The sequence below is a fragment of the Phoca vitulina genome, unplaced genomic scaffold (assembly GCF_004348235.1).
Source record: "Phoca vitulina isolate PV1807 unplaced genomic scaffold, GSC_HSeal_1.0 scaffold17, whole genome shotgun sequence".
In the NCBI taxonomy this organism is placed as follows: Eukaryota; Metazoa; Chordata; class Mammalia; order Carnivora; family Phocidae; genus Phoca; species Phoca vitulina.
Window position 1 is genome coordinate 25174179 of NW_022589720.1, and position 20263 is coordinate 25194441.

Below are 20263 nucleotides of genomic sequence, written 5' to 3' on the forward strand. Positions count from 1 at the left end.
TTCTAGAGATTAGAAAAAGAAATCAATCCATTGTGCTTTTTGTTTGAAGTTTCCAAACAAAAGTATGTTTGGACAGATAGCTAAAACCATCGTTCAAAATGAAGTTTCTGGCTTCTCAGGGACTTTCCCTATATACACCACTTTTTTCCTGCTCAGAATAGATACCGGAGTCATGTTTATTATTCTTTTTTTTTTTTAATTTTTATTGTTATGTTAATCCCCATACATCATTAGTTTTAGATGTAGTGTTCCATGATTCATTGTTTGTGCATAACACCCAGTGCTCCATGCAGAACGTGCCCTCCTCAATACCCATCACCAGGCTAACCCATCCTCCCACCCTCCTCCCCTCTAGAACCCTCAGTTTGTTTTTCAGAGTCCATCGTCTCTCATGGTTCGTCTACCCCTCCAATTTCCCCCCCTTCATTCTTCCCCTCCTGCTACCTTTTTTTTTTTCTTAACATATATTGCATTATTTGTTTCAGAGGTCATGTTTATTATTCTAACTGAACTACCACAATCCCTGAAAGAAAACCAAGGAGTTACCCGTAACTGTGTATAACTCAACTGTAGCCAGAACAACAGGTGAGCTGGCCCCTCTCCACGTTTCCCCCGACGGATCTACCAGGACAGTGGCAAGTTTGAGACCTTCAATACCTTAGTAACAGAATCGTAGAAGTTACAGTGACAACTGTAACCAGTTCTTCCAGTTACATATTCCGATTTGCTGCAGCAACCAGATTAAGTTTCCTTAGTGTCCAAAATCACAGGCCTCATTTGGTAACTCGGCTTTGCCTGTCTGCCCCATGTACCTCTTCCTCCTCCCACATACTTCTACAACTTCCCAGATATGAACTCCTTTGTTCCAGAACTTGGGGGTCTCTGCTACTACTTTTTGGAAAGACTGTCAGAGGTGGGAGAAGCAGCTTGCCTCCTGACCCTGGTTTATCACCTCCCACTCTTTAGAGGCTCCAGGAATAAAACCATCACGAACTCTAGGATTAAAGGTAGCATGTGCCAACATAATATGCAGGCATGCTTCACCAAATTCTCGCTCAATTCTAATCAAAGCATGTGATTATAAGCCAATTTCAACTTTACGGAGTGAAATGCACCCCCTCCACCTTCGTGCAATATAAGCAAGAAGAGTTAGTGGTGATACCTGATGGGAAAGAAAACCTACAAATACATGCAACTAGTTACCCTTTTGACTTCCTCTTCTTTTGTGTACCTCAGACCAAAGTGGAACACTCGCAGGTCTTTGCAGTGGATGATGAGTTTCTCAGGGTATTTCTTCAGTTGTCCAAAGAGAGGTTTCTTTTTCTCATCAAACACTACACATCGATGATGAAATCAAGAAGGGAAATCATGTTATAAGGCAAAAAGTTAATGCTGAGGAAACAGGTAGACTATTCACACCTCTCAAAAGTGAGAGGAAAGGTGCTGTCTTCAAAGTAACTGTCATCAGGGGCCCCGGCTCTCTGACAATGGGCAGCGTTCTTCATTCCTCTGGACAAGCTCAAAATGGACTGACTCCAGAAGCTAAGATTACAAAAGATGGAAGGGGGTCACTAGGGATATGCTGTCAAGACAGTTGAGTCCTGGCTTTATGGCCAGGGGCACCTCCTGACACTTCCCTCCCTGCCCCGGAATTTGGACCGCACAGTACCTACCCATGTTGGGATCATCATAAATGGCTACTGAATGATTTCTGAAAAAGCCCTTACTGCCAAAATATAGAACTGAAGCACAGAGAGGCTTGACCCTTAGCAGAAAAGACTCAGAGTACAGTGCAACAAACCTTTATCAGATTAGTCTTTAGAGTAAAACCTACACACCTCACACGGACAGTCACAAGTATGATCTAGCATATAATGGCACTGCAGAGTATTAGAACAGGTTCCAAATTCAAGTGCAAGCTCCTCCAGCTAAGTGGCCCCGAATAAGCCACCTTACATCTCAATTTTCTCATCCATAAAACTGATTTAAACAAATATGTAAAGAAATTTTAGTAAATTGTAAAGGACCATAGAAATATTATCATTATCAACCATACTTCCAAAGGCTGGCAACACCCCAGGGGAAAAGATACTTACCTCCATAAATCTGATCAACACAGTGGAGTGTGATGTCATTTTCTCCTATAACCTCATTCTTAAATTGGGTTTCCTAAAAGATTCAAAAGGAAACAACTGTGACTCCTTTCTGTGCCCTATTAAACATTTATAGGCAGAGTAAATCACCATTTTCCAATTGCACATTAGGAAAAACAGAGGGGGGGTGGAAGAAATGGGTGAAGGTGGTCAAAAGGGGCAAACTTCCAGTTATGATAAACAAATCATGGGATGTAACGTAGAGCCTGGTGATTATAGTTAATACAACTGTATTATATATTTGAAAGTTGCTAAGAAAGATCTTCTCATCATAAGGAAAACAAATTTGTAACTATATGAGGTAAGAGATGTTAACTAAACTTATTCTAATAATCATTATGCAATAGACATGTATCAAATCATTACGTTATACTCCGTAAATAGGATGTTATATGTTAATTATATCTCAATAAAACGGTGGGGAAAATTGAGTGTACACTCTAAAAAACAAACAGGGAAATGGAGCCGGCCACATTCTCTAGGAAAGGGATGATGAAGTGTGCAAGGGAAGCTGGTAAGCACTTTTTTTCCAAACCCAAGCATGACATGCCATTCCTGGGCTGCTCCCAGGCAAACTGGCCATGCCACAATCACTTGGAGAGGTTAGGATTTCTCTACACAATTGCAAACTGGTGAGTGACAGCTACATGAAGGCAGGTTTAGGAAGAAAACACTGTGAGTGCTGTCTGTATTCGGACGGGACGAGGAGCCAAGCCACTCGAGCAGACAGGGGCAGCAGGGGGTGGGCCGGGACCGCTGAGTTTGCATCAACATACAGCGCGCCCCCCCCGATGGCGTGGGCTGTCCTCTCCCTCACTCCACTTGCCCATTCTCCGTAAGCAGGGATGAGTCTTATGAGGACACTGCGACTGGGGCACAGTAAACCCAAATTCAAGTGCTGCATTCAGCATCAGTTTCATTACTGAGCTCAGTTCCTGAATTTGAGGGACAGCTCAGTATACAGAAAACATGGGGAACTAGTATATTTGGGGAAATGTGATTCCAGTGAGTGATGTGTACTATGCTAAAATACAGGAGAAATTAAGAACAAGTTGACAGTGTCAACCTATGAAGTCAGATGCAAGCCAGCGTAACCTGAGGCACTGGAGGGAAATTTTAGAACGGTCCCACCACTGAAAAGAGATCCCAGAGGACAGAGAGCAATCTAGTGGTGAAGACTTCTGTCCTTTGTGTTTAATGTGTGTTGGCAGGTAGGGGGAGGAGGGTAGAGTCACTGAGGAGCTGGGAAAAAAGACAACAGGGCCACAATTGCACTGCTCCCCTCAAACTCTGCCAAATGCAGCTCATACATACATCATTATCCAGTGCCGATTCGTCATCGCCCAAGAAAGCAATCTTAAAGTCTGTGCAGACAAGTTTCCCATAGATCCCACGCTGACAGGAATCTTCCTGGACATACTTCAGCACTGTGCTGGCTTCACAAAGCAGCTGTTCACCTGATCAAAACCAAAGCAAGTCCTCCTGAGAGTCTTCAGGGAACACACAATATGCGACAGTAAAAGCTTCCCCAGCTCTCGTCACGGGAAAGACAAACGCACGACACACTGCAGCCCTTCAGAACCTACACTTTCAGCACAGCAGGGGCTGCAAACCTGAGGCACGAAGATGAAGCAGAGTGGGGACCGCTGGTAAGTGAAACCAAAATGGCTCAGATACACCTTCACATGGGGCACTTCCCCATCTTCTCGCTGTGAATGAGGAAAGTGTCCAATACGTGGAAATGATCTCAGCTACACTTGCAAGCGCAGACCTCAGTGTTCCTATTACTTGGGCCCAAGCAGGCGTTCCCCAGAAGTGATACCCTACCTGGAATTAGCAAGGCTCTAGAACACAGAGCTCAGGCCCGCTTTGTGGGGAGAGTGGGCCATCATCTCTAACTCTGGACCTGCTGAGAGAAAGCAGGGTGCCTCCCCAGCCACAGGGCTGGCAGGCAGCTTCCTCAGACACAGAGGTGCAGCATGACCACATGCATTCTGGCTCCACAGACAAGGATGGGAGGAAAAGGGAGGTCAGAGGTTTGTGGGAAAAAAATGGTTTCCTCTCTTTCTTAGTTGAGGGTGTTTCCTCTCAGTGTGTCACCTTTCCTGCTCCATCTGCAGGCGCCCAGCCTGCTCGAGCAGCTGTATTTCCTGGAGATAGAAAGGACTTTACAGTCAAGAAGATTAGGATTTGGGGATAGGTAAGCGTTCACTGCTCCCTAGAAACAGAGAAGTTTATGAGGGCTAGACGTCTGGATGAGAGCAGAAAAAGGAGAAGGATATGGAAGATATAAAAAACCAAGTGCAAATATTTTGTAACAAAAAAGAAAAGGAATATTCTCTTTCAACAGACAACCATCTCCCCTTAGAATCTCCCTCTGGATATTTTCCTCAGTGTTTCTGAATGTACTTTTTGGCTCAAAATTCACTTGGTCTAACTTTCAACATGAAAATAGTTTCAGACACTGAGACTATCAAGGGATGCATATTATGGTATATTTTTCCATCTCCCAAGGGGTTAATTACTAAGGAAATACAGGAAGATGGCTCAGTCACTAGGTCAGCCTCTAGAGGGACCACCGAGCTCGAAGAAACAATGAATCGGGGCCTTGTTAGGGTTTAAAATAGTTCCGAAAAAATGCCTCAACTAGTTCAAGGTGGAAGATACGTGAACAAGGCTTCCTGAGCTTTCAACTCTTAGCGTGAAACACTTCTAACAGTGTTTCCCCAAGACCAGGCAAGCCGGGTTCAGGCGGTGGCCGTGCGCTGGCGAATAGACAGCGGCACGCAGCAGCTAATACGACATCCCGTGCAGCTCTGCAAGCCCGGCGTGCTGCGCATTGCTATCAGCTTGCATGTGCAGAGAGGGTCTCAAACCACGGGAGGCAGGAGCTGGAAAAAATCAAGGTCTAGTCTGGGAAATGGAGGCGGCACATCAAGAAGAGACCTCAGGTAATCCAGCAGATGAGAGAATGAGTGTAACACTAAACTAAAAATCAAAGTTCCAGGATCTATGACCCAAGGAAAGGAAGGACAATGTGGTATGTGGATTAAGGTTTCGGCCATTATTAGTAAAAAAACAAAACAAGGGGCGCCTGGGTGGCTCAGTCGTTAAGCGTCTGCCTTCGGCTCAGGTCATGGTCCCAGGGTCCTGGGATCGAGCCCCGCATCAGGCTCTCCGCTCTGCGGGAAGCCTGCTTCTCCCTTCCCCACTCCCCCTGCTTGTGTTTCCTCTCTCACTGTGTCTCTCTCTGTCAAATAAATAAATAAAATCTTTAAAAGAAAAAACAAAACAAAACAAAAACAAAAAAACACCTCTGAAACTTAGAAATATTTTTAAGTTTTAGGATCCCAGTATTTACCAAATAAGGTGGATCAGTCAGAAACTTGTGCATATTCATATCCTCTCAATAAACATTAGTACCAGAATGAGGCCTCCATTGCTTTGGGGAAATATACCCAAAAACTCTTATGAAAAAAAGCTATTGGGATTAGAAAAAAGAAAATGGAAGAAGAACCAAATGCACAGCCCCCCGGACAGCCCCACCCGTGGAAGGGAATACAACCACCACGTAGTTTGTCTCTGAATTCAGGAATGATTAAAGCTTAACTTCAGATATAGAGTCTCTCTTCCATCTCAAAACTATCCAACCAATTCAGACTCTCAGTGATGACCTCAGAGCAAAGCCGTGGCAGCCCCAGGGTTAGTAAACCCCGACCTGTCTGGTCCTTTCGCTCGGATGCATACGCGAGACCACAGGTGAGGCCAGCCACCAATGCTTGCCTGGGGAGGCCGAGACAGCTGTGCTAGTCCAGGGCAGCTAGACCTCGGCAGCAGGAAGAGCGTGTGGAACGTAAGGCTCTGTGGGGGACCAGGATTTTCCTGAGTGGAGACCAGAATACTGGATGTATCCACGTATAGCGACACGAAAAAGGCCTAATTTGCTTGTGAAGGAGGTGAATTTCCCAGGCTTATTTTCATCAGCTTGGGTGGAGGGGAAAACAAGAAAAATTCTTGGCAGATGCTGTAATATTCAGACCTAGGTATGTAGTGACTGAACTAAAGACCTTGATATTTTTGTCCAACTCATCCCCATTATATGCTCTCTGGGTTAAAACAAAGGAGTTTATATATAGCAGTACTAGGGATGACATAATTTATCACTGGCTTTGAGTTGCACATGAGGTCTGAAGCTAACATGACCGTTACCTGGCAACAAGTGAAGAGTTACTTCCTTCTCTGTTACTTCCTTCTCATTTGTGTGAATTTCCTAAAAGAGAAGAACAAATGGTAATATTTTTCTTTGTTTAAAGGCTCAAAATGAATAACATAAAGTCATGCTTTCAGAATACACACTAAAACATCATATACCGTCAGGAGTTTTTTGTTTATTTGACAAGCTACTTTTTAAAAATGTATTTTTAACTAAAGGAAGACAGAAAATTCCAGCAAATTAGTTCAATGTACTAAACTATCTAGGACTGACAACTATTAGTTGCCCCCAGTGGAGGGGCAGGAATGGGCACCCCCTACCTAAAAGAACAAATGTCACACAGAAAGTAAGGCAGCTCCAACAGAGTCTGAAAGGGAATGGGAGACATTCCACAGCATGACTCCCCTCTTCCTCCAGTGAGAACCAAGGATCAAAAACAAAAGATGATTATGTGTTCTTGAAAAAAAATGGACATATGTCAAGGGCTTGAAGATAAGAACAGGAAAATAGGAATGTGTCAAGTCAATACTGATCCATCTACTCTGTAGCATACCAAGACGCAATAAAGACAGATGGGAAAACATTCCAAATTACCTAACACCCCAAGGCAGTGCAATGGGACACAATCACTTCTAATAAGGAATCAAGGCCAGGTTGTCACTGTTTCTCAATGAAAAGATCTTCAAATGCCTTCATGTTGGGTTCACTGTTTTTTTGGGTATTCAAAGATAATTAGCAATCCTTAATGAATTAGTGGAACCCGGGAAAGGTCATAAATGGGTGTTAACATAACAAAGAGAGGCCTGGTGGGCCTCCTAAGGCAATCTATCATACCATCTATTAAAGCAGTCTTGCCAAAATAACTATCCTCAATTGGCCTGGGTTTCTGTATCAATCTACCAATTTATAAGAAACACTGGGACAGAGAAACATGTTAAATGACACCATGGGGATGCAGCCAGTCAAATCTTCACTGTGGAAAATTCTACACGACACAACCAGCTTTGTTAACAAATCAAATCAGAATTTGTTTTGTTTTGTTCTTTGGCATGAGGCTCTAGGTGGTAGAAGTTTCCTGAAGCTGTGAATTCAGACTGAAATACTGAATACTGAAATCTTGAAGCTGAAGAAGAAAATCATAGCTGTTTCAGAAAACCCATTTTTTAAAAAAGATTTTTATTTCAGATAAAGAGAGTGAGCACAAGGAGGGGGAGAGGCAGAGGGACAAGAAGACTCCCCACTGAGTACGGAGGAACCCAATGCAGGGGGCTCAATCCCAGGACCCTGAGATCATGACAGGAGTCAAAGTCAGGCACTTAACTGACTGAGCCACCCAGGCGCCCCTCAGAGAACCCATTTTGACCATGGTGTATTTTAGAGATGGTTACAGTTTACATCCCAAAAGATGCCAAAAATCCAGTCCTTCCGAAGAGGCAGTGCTTCTTAGACTTGGAGAGTGTCACATCATCTGGGGATCTTGTCACCTCTGCAGGTACTCACGCCTCACCACAAGAGTAAGGAATCAGAGTGCTGGGGATCCAGCTGGGCCCTTGGTTTTGCAAAAAGCTCCCCAGAGGATTCTGATGCATTGCTCTAGGTTGTGCATCTTGCATACAGAAATGCTATGAGTGTTTTGGTAATTTAGAAATCCTCATGGAGCTTCCACTGTCTGCCATTGGCACGGAACTAAATTAAAGCACAATTATTTTTGACAAGTCTGCCATCTTTCTCCAAGGAGATAGCAAAACTATTCATTAAATTCAATCAGCTGTTAGAAAACTAGTGATCATCTTGACTAGTGCTTGGAATTCAGTTCAAACACTGCAGCCAGCTTGGAGAGGACTAGCCCTACTATTATGTCTGCAGAAGTAGCATCTTCTAATGACAATTTATACTACTTAAAACTATCTACATCAATTCTTGAAATGGTTAGTGGAATTCTTTCTTTACATTCTATAAACAAAACAATCAGGAGACACCTTTTAGGATTCTGTCCTACCCAAAACTCCCTTTCCCCAGACAACTGTTCTCTGCTCCCCCAAGTTCCTGGAGTGAACCACCGCTTCACCATCAAATGCCTGGGAAACGGACAGTGGTCCTTGAAGAGCTAATCGTTTTATGTCCCAAATTAATTTGGCTGAAGGTCTAAAAGAAGTTAACCAAGTTGGCTACTTAAACTACAACTTTGTAAATTTGGTCATCACAAGTATGGTAAAGCAGAAAAAGCTGTTCTGCAGAGAACAAGAACCATGAAAAGGTTATGTGGAGACAAAAGCCCCCTCTTCCAGACAAACAACCATGGCCGGGACTCTCATGGTTTCTCAGGCTTTACTGAGGCCCAGCCACACCTTTGGCCCACAGTTCCGTGAATCACACCTGCATCCTTAAAATAAATCCTCTTGTTCACCTACATTAGTTACAATGGTTTCTGACTGTCACCAAGGGAATTACTGACTTAGGTCAATTGCATTAACAATATAGAAACCATAAATGACTAGAATCACATATTGCAACATGTCAATGTACAATATATCCAGGGCTATAGGATTAGGACCCATGTCATAGCTGCCACCTTACAGGTGAGACTGGCAGCGAAGAGTCAAATGCCAGAACTAGCATCTACTGCCTCAGTGTGTGGGTTTTAGATGGAGTGAGGATGTATGAAGCCTCCAAAGCACAAAGCCTCGTATGAGTTTGCCATCATTCAGCTGATTAGCCTTGTCACTTCTAAACTAAGTCATATATGTATTTGTATACACATATACATTTATACACACACACATAAATTGTAAGCAGAGGATGCTAGGCTTCTAAAGGTAACTGAGGTTTATTCATAGGAAGAAAGAAGAGATTTATAAGACACAAAGGTAATTGAAATGAATCCTACCAAGTGCTAGGTAAACAGGAGTCTGCAGTCCAGGGGGAGAAGAGACAACACAACACTCTTGGACAACCATAATACAACATGACGGATGCAACGAATAAAGGTATTGATATGGGGCTCCAGGAGCACAAGAGGGGGCCTCACTCCCCAAAAGAGGGAGGAGTGGGGAGAGGAGAGACTGTTCAAACAAGTGCTTCTCGTGCTTCTCCAACTGCCCTCAATGCTTCTAGGCAAGTGGCTCCTAAGGAATGTGCAGGAGTTCAAGGGACGGTCAAGCAGAGAGAGGAGGTGCAAAGACATAGAAGCAAGTAATTCTGTTAAGAGGTGAGAAAGATGGCGGGGTGAGTGGTGGGATTCAGGCCATCTTAAGGAGTTTGGGCTTTAGTCCGTGGGTAGTGGGGAGCCCATGTAGGATTTTAAACAGGGCAGTGAATTAAGCACATAGCATTTACTATCTCTGAAACAGGTCTTTCAGGAAAAAGCACAGGACTAAATCAGGAACCCTTTGTAGGGTTCTAGCCTACAAAGATATCAGAGGGATCTTGGGCAAGTGTCCTGGCCTCAGTGTCCCCATCTAAAAGAATGGAATTAAGAGCCATACTACCTGCCTTGCGAGATAATGTGCAAGAGACCTGTGCAAGGTCAAAATCATGACAGTGATGTGAGCCTGAGCATGTGTGTCCGGAAAGCAGGCAGGGTCCTTGATGGCTTTCCCTCACTAGAAACAGAAAGGAAAGCCTCCCCCTCCAGACCCACTCTCTCCATTCCAGAACACTGTCACAACAAGCAACTGAATTCTCAGAGGGATGAATATCAATCCACTGGAACATTTCCTGAAAGAAAAAGGGAAAAGGCTGGAGACCTTTTCCCACTCACCGTCTTTGTCAAATGCCCCAAAAGCTTAGTACACATTTTTCATTTTATTTATTTTTTTTTTTTAAAGATTTTATTTATTCATTTGAGACACAGAGATACAGAGAGAGAGAGAGCATGAGCAGGGAGAGAGGCAGAGGGAGAGGGAGAAGCAGACTCCCCACTGAGCAGGAGCCCGATGCGGGGCTCGATCCCAGGACACTGGGATCATGACCTGAGCTGAAGGCAGACGCTTAACCATCTGAGCCACCCAGGCGCCCCATTTTTCATTTTAAACATACTGACTCCTCTTCTTCCCTAGAATAATGTTAAATACATTTGGATGGTGGCAACAAGTTGCTTAACGACTGAGCCACCCAGGCGCCCCGGTGGCAACAAGTTGCTGACCAATAACTGATCTGAGAGAGAAAGGGAAAACACACAAAGCAGCTAGCTAAGTCACTGAGAAGCCACGTATTTTATGAAGCATGTGGGAATTTCAACATTGGAGAAGGATGACAGAAACACCACCGAGATTCCTCGCGGGGCTCAACTTCCTCCTAAAACTGCTGCTACCCCTCAGACTGCCCTCAGCGCTCAGACTGCTAAAGTAGAGATCAGAATAACACAGTAAGATTACACTGCTGCTGAAAAGCCAGCATCCAAGAAAAATCATCAAATGCATGTGAGCCCCTGCCTCAAATGCCACTAAAGAATTATAACAAGACTTTATTCATCCACAACGCAGGTAGTACAGCAACCTCATCTACTTTGAACGCTGTCGAAAATCACGAAGACTTGGGGTGCCTGGGTGGCTCAGGTCATGATCCCAGGGTCCTGGGATCGAGCCCCGCATGGGGCTCCCTGCTCCGCGGGAAGCCTGCTTCTCCCTCTCCAGCTCCCCCTGCTTGTGTTCCCTCTCTCACTGTGTCTCTGTCAAATAATAAAATCTTAAAAAAAAAAAAAAAAAAAAAAAATCACAAAGACCAAAGGATTTCTGAGCAGTCAACACAGATGTGTCCAAGTTTGTGCACGGCAATCAAAGCCCTCCACAATGTCAGGCTCAGCTTTCACTTCAACTGCACACTTTCACTATAATCATAATAATAGCCAACTAACATTTACCAAGCTGCTATTATGTGCCAAGTAAGTGGTCTTCGTTAGTATCTCATTAATCCGCACGACTACTCTAGCACTGGTATTACCTCCATTTTAAAGATGAAGAAACAGGTTTAAAGTGGTTCGGGAACTTTCCTTTTATAGGAAATAAGTCACTAACCCAGGGTACAGCCCAAGCCCTGACGAGCTCCAGAACTCACATTCTTCGCTGCTAAGTATTAGTTCTAACAAACATGGTCTCTGGTTTCCTACTACAAAAGGGAAAATGGTTGTGATATCCACTGCCTGTAGTAGGAAACCAGTCTCCTATTACAAAACTGATTAGGACAAATTAGGAAAATTCCCTTAGGAGAACTGTACTTCACTATACAAGGATTTGCCACATCCAGGACAAAAGCATGTGAAAGCTAAAGTCAGCTAACACTCCTGAGAATCTGCTGAGAGGCTGAAAAGCAGCCTGGTTTTCATTCCACTAGTTCTCAAAAAGTAAATTCTCTAGTTTCTTACCAAGTTCACATTTAAGGTGCTCATCTTCTCAAAAGTGTGACAGACCTAAGGCACCTCGGAAAGGCAGAAAATGGGCCCTGCCAGAAAGCTGTTGACCTTGAAAGAATGGGGGGTGTGGAGGGTGATCCTACAATGACGCTCTCATAGGCCAGAATGCTTACAAATACCAAAATGCTTCACATCAACCCTTCACTGTTTATGAGGGCTTTGAGTCAAAAACTGAAGTTGTTATTCTCAGTTTAATCTCACCCAGCCAGAAGGGCAAATTCCAAGAGCCAACGTCCCTAAAGGTTCCAAAACACAACTTCTTTCAACCACATTTGGCACCAAAGTGCTAAAAAGACACACCACAGACATTTTATTTTTTTTTATTTTTTTAAAGATTTTATTTGACAGAGAGACACAGCGAGAGAGGGAACACAAGCAGGGGGAGTAGGAGAGGGAGAAGCAGGCTTCCCGTGGAGCAGGGAGCCCGATGTGGGGCTTGATCCCAGGACCCTGAGATCATGACCTGAGCCGAAGGCAGACGCTTAACGACTGAGCCACCCAGGCGCCCCAACCACAAACATTTTATTTCCTGAAAGTTGCTCTACTGCTCTCAAATGGACATTTAATATACTTGTTTTCTCCACTAAAATAGAAAATCTGAGGGTGCAAATGTATTTGCATCCACATTCTCAGTGGGAATCTATGTGCATCTCAGGATGAAATCTACCTTTTTTACAGCAGAAAGCTCTATTTTTAATACAGCATAATACTAATAAATTTTGTTTTCCCCCTTGTTTCTCCAAACTTCTCTCAGGGCATGCACTAACATCAGAAAAAATACAGATTTGGGGCAACAGTTCAAATCCAGCTCTGCTCTACAGACATGACCTTGGGCATGTCATTTCACTTGACTGAGCTTTTACTTGCTCCTATGTAAATGGAAACAATACTACCTAATATAAGGCTTGAAGAAAAATGTATGCAAATGCCTGGCACACATGTTCAGTAAATGGGAGTTATCACTGTTGGTCGGAACAGTATCTGTGCTTCTTGATTTCTTTTATTCTCTCGTCCTTTCCTCTGAGTAAACAAAGAATTCAAATATACTACGTAAGAGTTACAATTATTCAAGATTGTCACACAAGTAAGAAAAATTTCTACTTCTCTCTCAGTTCCATTTCCCACATTAAACTAAATTGAATCTACTCTCAATTCTTTTCTGTGGATCAGAACTCCTGCAGTTAGCGACACCCAAGTTGGCCCTAATTCCGTAAGACAGAGTATACAGGAATATCTGAAGCAAAGGAAAAAGAAACAGCCTTTTTCTATTAGTAGGATTTGTATTCTAGAAGCCCACAATGACTTAGATATGGTCATTTTGTGTCTTACCTTCTGCAACACAAAGTACTTTGAACCCATTATAAGACCAAGAGAGGAAACTAATGGCTTCCTTAAGAGAACACCACATCTGAGAAAGGGACTGCTCAGGCATGCTGTACAAAAAGTAAACCTTTCTTGACAGCTGATCCTATTGAAAGTAAATCACTGAAAGTTGGTAACAAATTGAGAATAAAAACCTCTATAAGCACTTCAGCAGTAGAATTTAAGGAGCCACACTATAGGCAAACATCACTAATATCTAACCCTTCTCTGGTTAATACTTCAAAATAATTATAAATTATACACTATCCAATTCTTACAAAAAACTCAGAAAAAAGTAAGTACCATGATCACTACCATCAAATACTCATTCCCAAAACAAAATAGACAACAGTCCTAAGAAGAGAAATAGCCTAAAGGACTCTAATAAATCAGTGTATACAAAGAGAATCATTAACAAACCAAAAACCAAAAAACCCCCAGGGCGCTTGGCTGGCTCAGTCAGAAGAGCATGACTTTTGATCTCAGGGTCATGGGTTCTAACCCCAAACTGGGTGTAAAGATTACTAAAAAAGAAAAAAATAAACTTAAAAACCCTCCCCTCAAAAAGCTTAATTTTTTCTTTTAATTTGGGAAGCTAGCTATTTGGGTGGTGGGGAGGAATCAGGAAAGACAGAATGGAGTCTCATTAGCTATGTCCTATTGTTCCTTCACTCCTGTGTTTTACAATAGCTTTTTTTTTTTTTTTTTTTTTTTAAATTTTTTGTTTTTTGAGGGAGAGAGGGCGCATAAGCTGGGGGGGGGGGGTAGGGTAGAGGGAAAGGGAGAAGCAGACTCCCCACTGAGCAGGGAGCCTGGACATGGGGCTTGATCCCAGGACCCCGGGATCATGACCTGAGCCAAAGGCAGATGCTTTTTTTTTTTTTTTTAAGATTTTATTTATTTATTTGAGAGAAAGAGAAAGAGAGCACAAGCAGGGGGAGTTGGCAGAGGGAGAAGGAGAAACAGGCTCCCCACTGAGCAGGGAGCCTGACATGGGGCTCAATCCCAGGACCCTGGGATCATGACCTGAGCTGAAGGCAGATGCTTAACCGACTGAGCCACCCAGGCACCCCCACAATAGCTTTTTGAACCCCACAAAGAACTGACAAACATGGAGATAACATCTCAATGTGTCCGAGAAAGAGAAAAGAGTTATAACATCCGTTGCTTGTTGATTCTGGGAGAATGAACACAGTCAAATGGAGGAGAGGGGAAGCACTTACCAACAAGGGTACAGGAGCACCCACGTCTGGATGTGCTGAGTCTGAACATGGATCTTAAAGTGGGTTACAGGACAGGATGAAATTCCCACATGTACATCCTACTCCTGATCATGCTGCATTCTGAGTGTGTATAAGCTGTTGTCTTCATGGGAAAATTTATTGGATGAGTGATTAAAGGCTATCCAACTTGATCTTTACAACTGGATAAGTAAATACAATCTCTTCCCTATCAACACTACCAATTACTAAATCATGACTCAGGGGTCACTTGTGGACTGCAGAAATCACAAATGTCCACTCTGTAAATGTCAAAGAGGGTACTTACAAGGACCAGCCCTTATTGAGGTTGAGAGGTGAATAATGATATATTTTTTTGGTGGGGGAGGGACAGAGGGAGCAGGAGAGAGAGAGAATCTTAGGCAGGCTCCATGCGCAGGGCTCAATCTCAACCGAGATCATGACCTGAGACGAAATCAAAAGCTTAGCTGACTGAGCCACCCAGGCACCCAGTGATAAATATTTCTTGAGTTGTGTCAGGCATTGTTTAAAGGGTTTGATACTTATTAACTCATTTAATCCTTATAGCACGCCTTTGAAGTGGGGTTATTATACCCACTGCTATCTCCATTTTGCAGATGAAGACACCCAGCTAGTACGTGTGGAGGTGGAAGTCAAACCCGGTAGCTGGCTCGGTCTGCCTTAGAGGATGCCATACTGCCTCTTACGTGGAACGGAGGAAAAACAGGACAAAATGGCCAGTCAATGTATCTGCTAGACCCACCTGAAACCAAGTCAAACCAAGAATCATACAAAGTTCCCAGGGAAAACCTAAAAGGGTGTTGTAGACAACAAAAGGAGGCAGAAGGGAAAAAAACAAACCAAGAAACACCTGCTCTACAGGGGTAATGGCTGGCCGCACGGGGAAGAACTCCGGGGCTTCTTCAACACCAGCTGAATTACCTTTTGTGACTTACTCCACTGGGTCCACTGAGGCAGAAGTCTCGGATTTGTCACCCCAACAAACCCTGGAGGGTTCAATGGGAATCTTCTGATTCACGACACTCCAGGCACGGCTCCAACCACAGTGAACACTGCTATGTACTGCCCGGACAATTCTGTGCTTCCCTTCAAGAGCATGTAGTCTAGAGGCCAAGCTAACAGTCTCCCTTGTCTCCCTTTACACCTCCTTCTCCGTCAGCCTCAATATCCAATCTACCACCAAACCGCATCAGTATCACTGTTCAATGTTTCTAGAATCCATGTTCCTCTCCTATCTCCACCAGCATCACCTCATTCAAGCTACCCTTCTCCACCCTAAAGCAGCAGTGATCCTTTCAGCACAGTTTGTTTGCATTATTGGCGGGATGAAGACGGTGCCTTGATGTGGCCTGTGAGGCCCTGTGCAGCCTGGCCCTTACCTACTTGTCCACTCTGGTTTCCTACCATTCTCTTCCTCAGTCTGCATGTTGGCCACACTGGCCTCCTTTCAGCCTCCCATACCTGCCAGGCTCCTTCCCATCCTGAGGTGTTTCCACAGGATGCTCCTTCTACAGAATGCTCCTCTCCTTCTTTGCCCTGTGAATTCTAAGTATCCTTCAGGTCTCAGGACAAGGGCCATTTCTGTTCCCGGGTTCTCACAGCCCCATGTATCTCTCTCCCTCCTAGCCCTTGTCATAGCTGCAATTTCACATTTGTTTTTGTAATTATTTAAGTCTATGTCCCCACCAATCTCAACTCTTTGAGGGCACATCTTTGCCTGTTTTTTTGCTCACTATATATCCCCAGAATCCAATACAGACCTTGCAAGTGGTACATGTTCAAAAGATTTCCTTGACTAATTCAATTAGTAATGACTAAGTAGTGAGAGGTTTTAAAACCACTTGAGCAGGGACCAGAGAAACATATGGCTTAAGATACAATATCGATCTAGGCTTGGGCCGTTACTACGGATGGCATCACCAAATGCTCTAATCATATGTTAAAGTACTGGGGAGAGAGTGTATTCCATTCAAGACTGTCATGCATGTGGTATTAATCCAGAGAGACCAGAACCCGTGAAGCCTGTCCAATAAGAACTGCAGGAGCGCAACAGCCGCGGACGGGGCTGGCGTCATCCCAGGACCCTAGAGCCAATTCAGCTCGCGTCTAGTGACAGCTGCCCCCTGGTTTCGGAGAGGGGCCTGAACTTCCTCTTCACCCTGTACTCCTTCAGGCCCCGTCTCCTTCAACCCTGACACTCCCTGCCCAGCTGCCTGACCAGCCAGTAGTGCCAATCTTACTTCCAGAGCAATGAAACATGGGATAAAAGTCCTTACTGACCCCAATTAACGATCTTGGGTCAATGTGTAGGGGAAAAAAAGGTAGAAAAGTATGGTTCTTTAATAATCACACGAAACTGGTTCTCCTAGTTACACTGACCAACTTTTCCTGAACTCCACAAGATTCCTGAGAACCAACTCATTTGAAAATGATGCGAATTTTCAACAAATGTGGCAGTTAAAAACGGACAAATGCTTTGTGCAGCACCTCTTGCTACTCGGTCCGAGTGTGGACGTTTTGTGCCATGACAGCATAGAAGAGCGCACAGACAGCCGCCAGCACTCTCCGCGGTCCACATTTCCAAAACTAGGGTATCCCAGTGGCCTGGATTCGGTTAGAACAGTGTCCGAACTGAAAGGGAGAACAGCTCGGCCACACCGCTAGGACAGGAGCTGGGGTTTTTGTTGTTGTTGTTAATTCCTTATTTCATCGATTACCCCAATGTCTTTTTATTTAATTTTAAAAGAGGATAAGGGCATGAATAACAAATCTTCCAGTTTCCGCATGTTCCACCCCGCAGATCAAAAGGAGCTGCATCTGTTCCTGTTCCCACTGCGAATATCAACCATCCCCAGGACCAGCAGCTGCCCCTCCCCCCACATCATCTAACCCCCACCCCCCACCCCCCTCCACCCCGAGCCAGAAGTGCGCCTATGCAGGGGCAATCTATGCCAGACAAGATTGAGAACTGCCACCGATTCTTCAGCAAGCTTATGGCCCCGAGGAGACAGCGGGGATACCAGATGCCGTACCACACAGCTGGCCTGGCATTAACAAGATGTCACTATGATCTCTTCTCAGAACTAGATTTCTGAGGAGTGGCCCAAAGCACAGGGTTCCAGTGAGCCCGAGGAGCGACAGCCGTGAGTCAACACTCAGGCTGTGTCTGGTTACTAAGAGCAGCAAGGTGAGCCATCTCAAATACATACCAATCTATTTCAACAAACAGCTCCCCGACATCCTAAACACCAAATGCTGAGGATAAAAAGATAAGTAAGAATTGACTTCTGCCCTCCCTAACTTCAGACAAATAAAAAGTAATAATTGGAATACTGGGCGAACAGTGCAATAAATTCCAGAAGCTGACAAAATAAAGACTGCGTCATCTCATGTAATCCTCACAACTCTGTTAACAGCCATCAGTGTTCTCATTTTACAGATGAGGGAAACGAGGCTGACAAGGTTAAGTGAAGTGGGACTTGAGCCTCAGTCTGCCTGACCAGACTTGTATTCTTCACCACAATACAACCTGCCTCTGCCTGCTGACCACATCCATCTCCAGGACTCTGCCTCCTGCCCTTTCACAGACTCTTTCACTGACCGAACTATCACTTCTCATGCTGTATTCCAGCACCATGAATCCAGGAGAGAACACACCGCCCCTGCCTTCCCGGAGCACACAGGAGTCGGCCACAGTCCAAGCTGTAAGGAAGACGTGTGCGAGGTGCTGCGTTTGGAGGACAGGCCACAGGCCTGAAGGGAACCCAGCAGGAACATCTAATCACATTCAGACAGGGTCAGAGAAGACTGCTACCCTCAGGAAGTGTCATTTATACTGAAACCTGGAAATAAGCAGAAACGAGTTCCAGGCCAAACAACCACTCTGGCAGCTCTTCCACAAGTCCTCTTCGGGCAGGGTCCTCTTCCCTCCTCACGAGACCTGTGTTCCCTGGTCGAGCTCTCCCACTCATGGCACGTCCAGCAATGCAGAGGATGATCCCCAAATGGCTTGTCACTCCAGATCTCTATTCAGAGCTCCAGGCCTGGACACCCAAACAGCCTCCTGGCCACCTGCATTGGAAAGTTCCTAACATCCTCCAAATTCACATTTCAAAATCAGCTCATCACTCCCCTGTTCCCCCACCAAACCTGTTCACCCTCCTCTGGGCTCTGACTTGATGGTCAGCCCCAAGAGCAGATACGCAGGAGTCATTCTTTTTTTTTTTTTTTTTTTTAAGTTTTTATTTAAATTCCAGTTAGTTAACATGCAGTGTAATATTAGTTTCAGGTGTACAATACAGTGATTCAACACTTCCATACAACACCTAGCGTTCATCACACGTACCCTCCTTAATCCCCAATCACCCATTTCACCCACCCACCTCCCTTTACCCATGAGTCATTCTTAACTACTCCCTGCCCCTCACGTCCTGTCTGCTCAGCTTTATTAACAGCTCCAGAAGCCGTCCACATCTGTCCATCCCTATTACCACTCTTACTTTTGGCCACCATCACCTCTCACCTTGCACACTGCCGTGACCACAGCCACACCGCCACCATCTAGCCCCCAGTGCAGCCACTGGGCCCATCAATCCACTGTCCACACAGTTCAAGACCTCTGCGAAGCTCTCTCTGATCAACCCTCCCTCCTGTATCCAACAATCTTTTACCTTGCCTCCTCCCCAACCAGTGACAAACTGGGGGCTGAGGCCATACCTGTATTTTTTTATTTTTATTTTTGTATTTAAATTCAATTAATTAACATATAGTGTATTATTAGTTTCAGAGGTAGAATTCAGTGATTCATCAGTTGTGTAACACCCAGTGCTCATTACATCATGTGCCCTCCTAATGCCCATCACCCAGCTATCCCATCCCCCCAACCCACCTCCCCTCCAGCAACCCTCAGTTTCCTATGATTAAGAGTCTCTTATGTTTTGTCCCCCTCTCTGATTTCGTCTTGTCTCATTTTTCCCTCCCTTCCCCTATGGTCTTCTGTTTTGTATTTTTTAGTTTCAGACAGTAAACTGTCAATAAAAGTCTACTGAAAGAATGCATACAGAAAAACATACAAAGAGACAAGTAATTCTTGATCCTGGTAATATTCCTAAGCATAGTTCTTGACAGATTTTTAAAAAACAGCTCTATTAAAAATTAGTACCTAAGTATATGATTAGTGCCAAGTATTACTGAACTCTTGTCACATGTCTCACGGGCTTTGTGAAACACATTCTAGACCCATCAGTGGGGCAGGTGCATGTTCAAAGCCAGACTTTAAATCTGAAGCCCTGTCACTGAAGATAGAGACTCGAAGCTAAATGAATCTACCCACAGTCCAGTTCTAGGGAGCTAGAAATCAAGACAGAATTTGTTTCCTGGAGCTGATTCCCAGGGCTGTTGGTTCCCCGCTCCTGGCCAGAGGGCTTCACTCCCTTTGGAGCCAGCCTGACGAGCAGGCTCATTCCCCTCTGAAAGTATGACCAGGTAAAAGCTTTCCTGCTAACCACAGCTCGACTCCACTAACTATACACTGTCTTTGGCGTACAAACAACAATTACTCTGACAAGAAAACAGAAGCCAGGGAAGCAGACATGCAGTAAGAGGCGACCTGACAATCTCTGTCTGGACTCAAAGTAACAGACCATAGACTGAGCCGTTCCGGTACCTGGTCTTTGAGGACTCTGCTATTTACTCATCATGCAAATCAGTTCTCAGCCTTAATAAGTGTTAATTGCATACGGCTAGTTGGGAACTCTCAAAAACATTTCAGACTAAGCATCTATTATCCATGGGGCACTTGGGTGGCTCAGTCGGTTAAGTGTCTGCCTTCGGCTTAGGTCATGATCCCAGGGTCCTGGGATCA

General features: G+C 44.5%; 1 protein-coding gene across 1 annotated transcript in view; it reads right to left on the reverse strand.

Annotated features, from left to right (window-relative positions):
- The window catches only part of MTMR12 (myotubularin related protein 12), a 67570-nt gene that overhangs the window by 35157 nt on the left and 12150 nt on the right, over positions 1-20263 (reverse strand). Inside the window, exons 2-5 of the mRNA XM_032415147.1 lie at positions 6363-6423; positions 3468-3610; positions 2097-2169; positions 1204-1334 (exon numbers count right to left, since the gene is read on the reverse strand). Coding sequence (XP_032271038.1) covers positions 1204-1334; positions 2097-2169; positions 3468-3610; positions 6363-6423 — 408 coding nt within the window. The remainder of the gene's footprint in view (positions 1-1203; positions 1335-2096; positions 2170-3467; positions 3611-6362; positions 6424-20263) is intronic.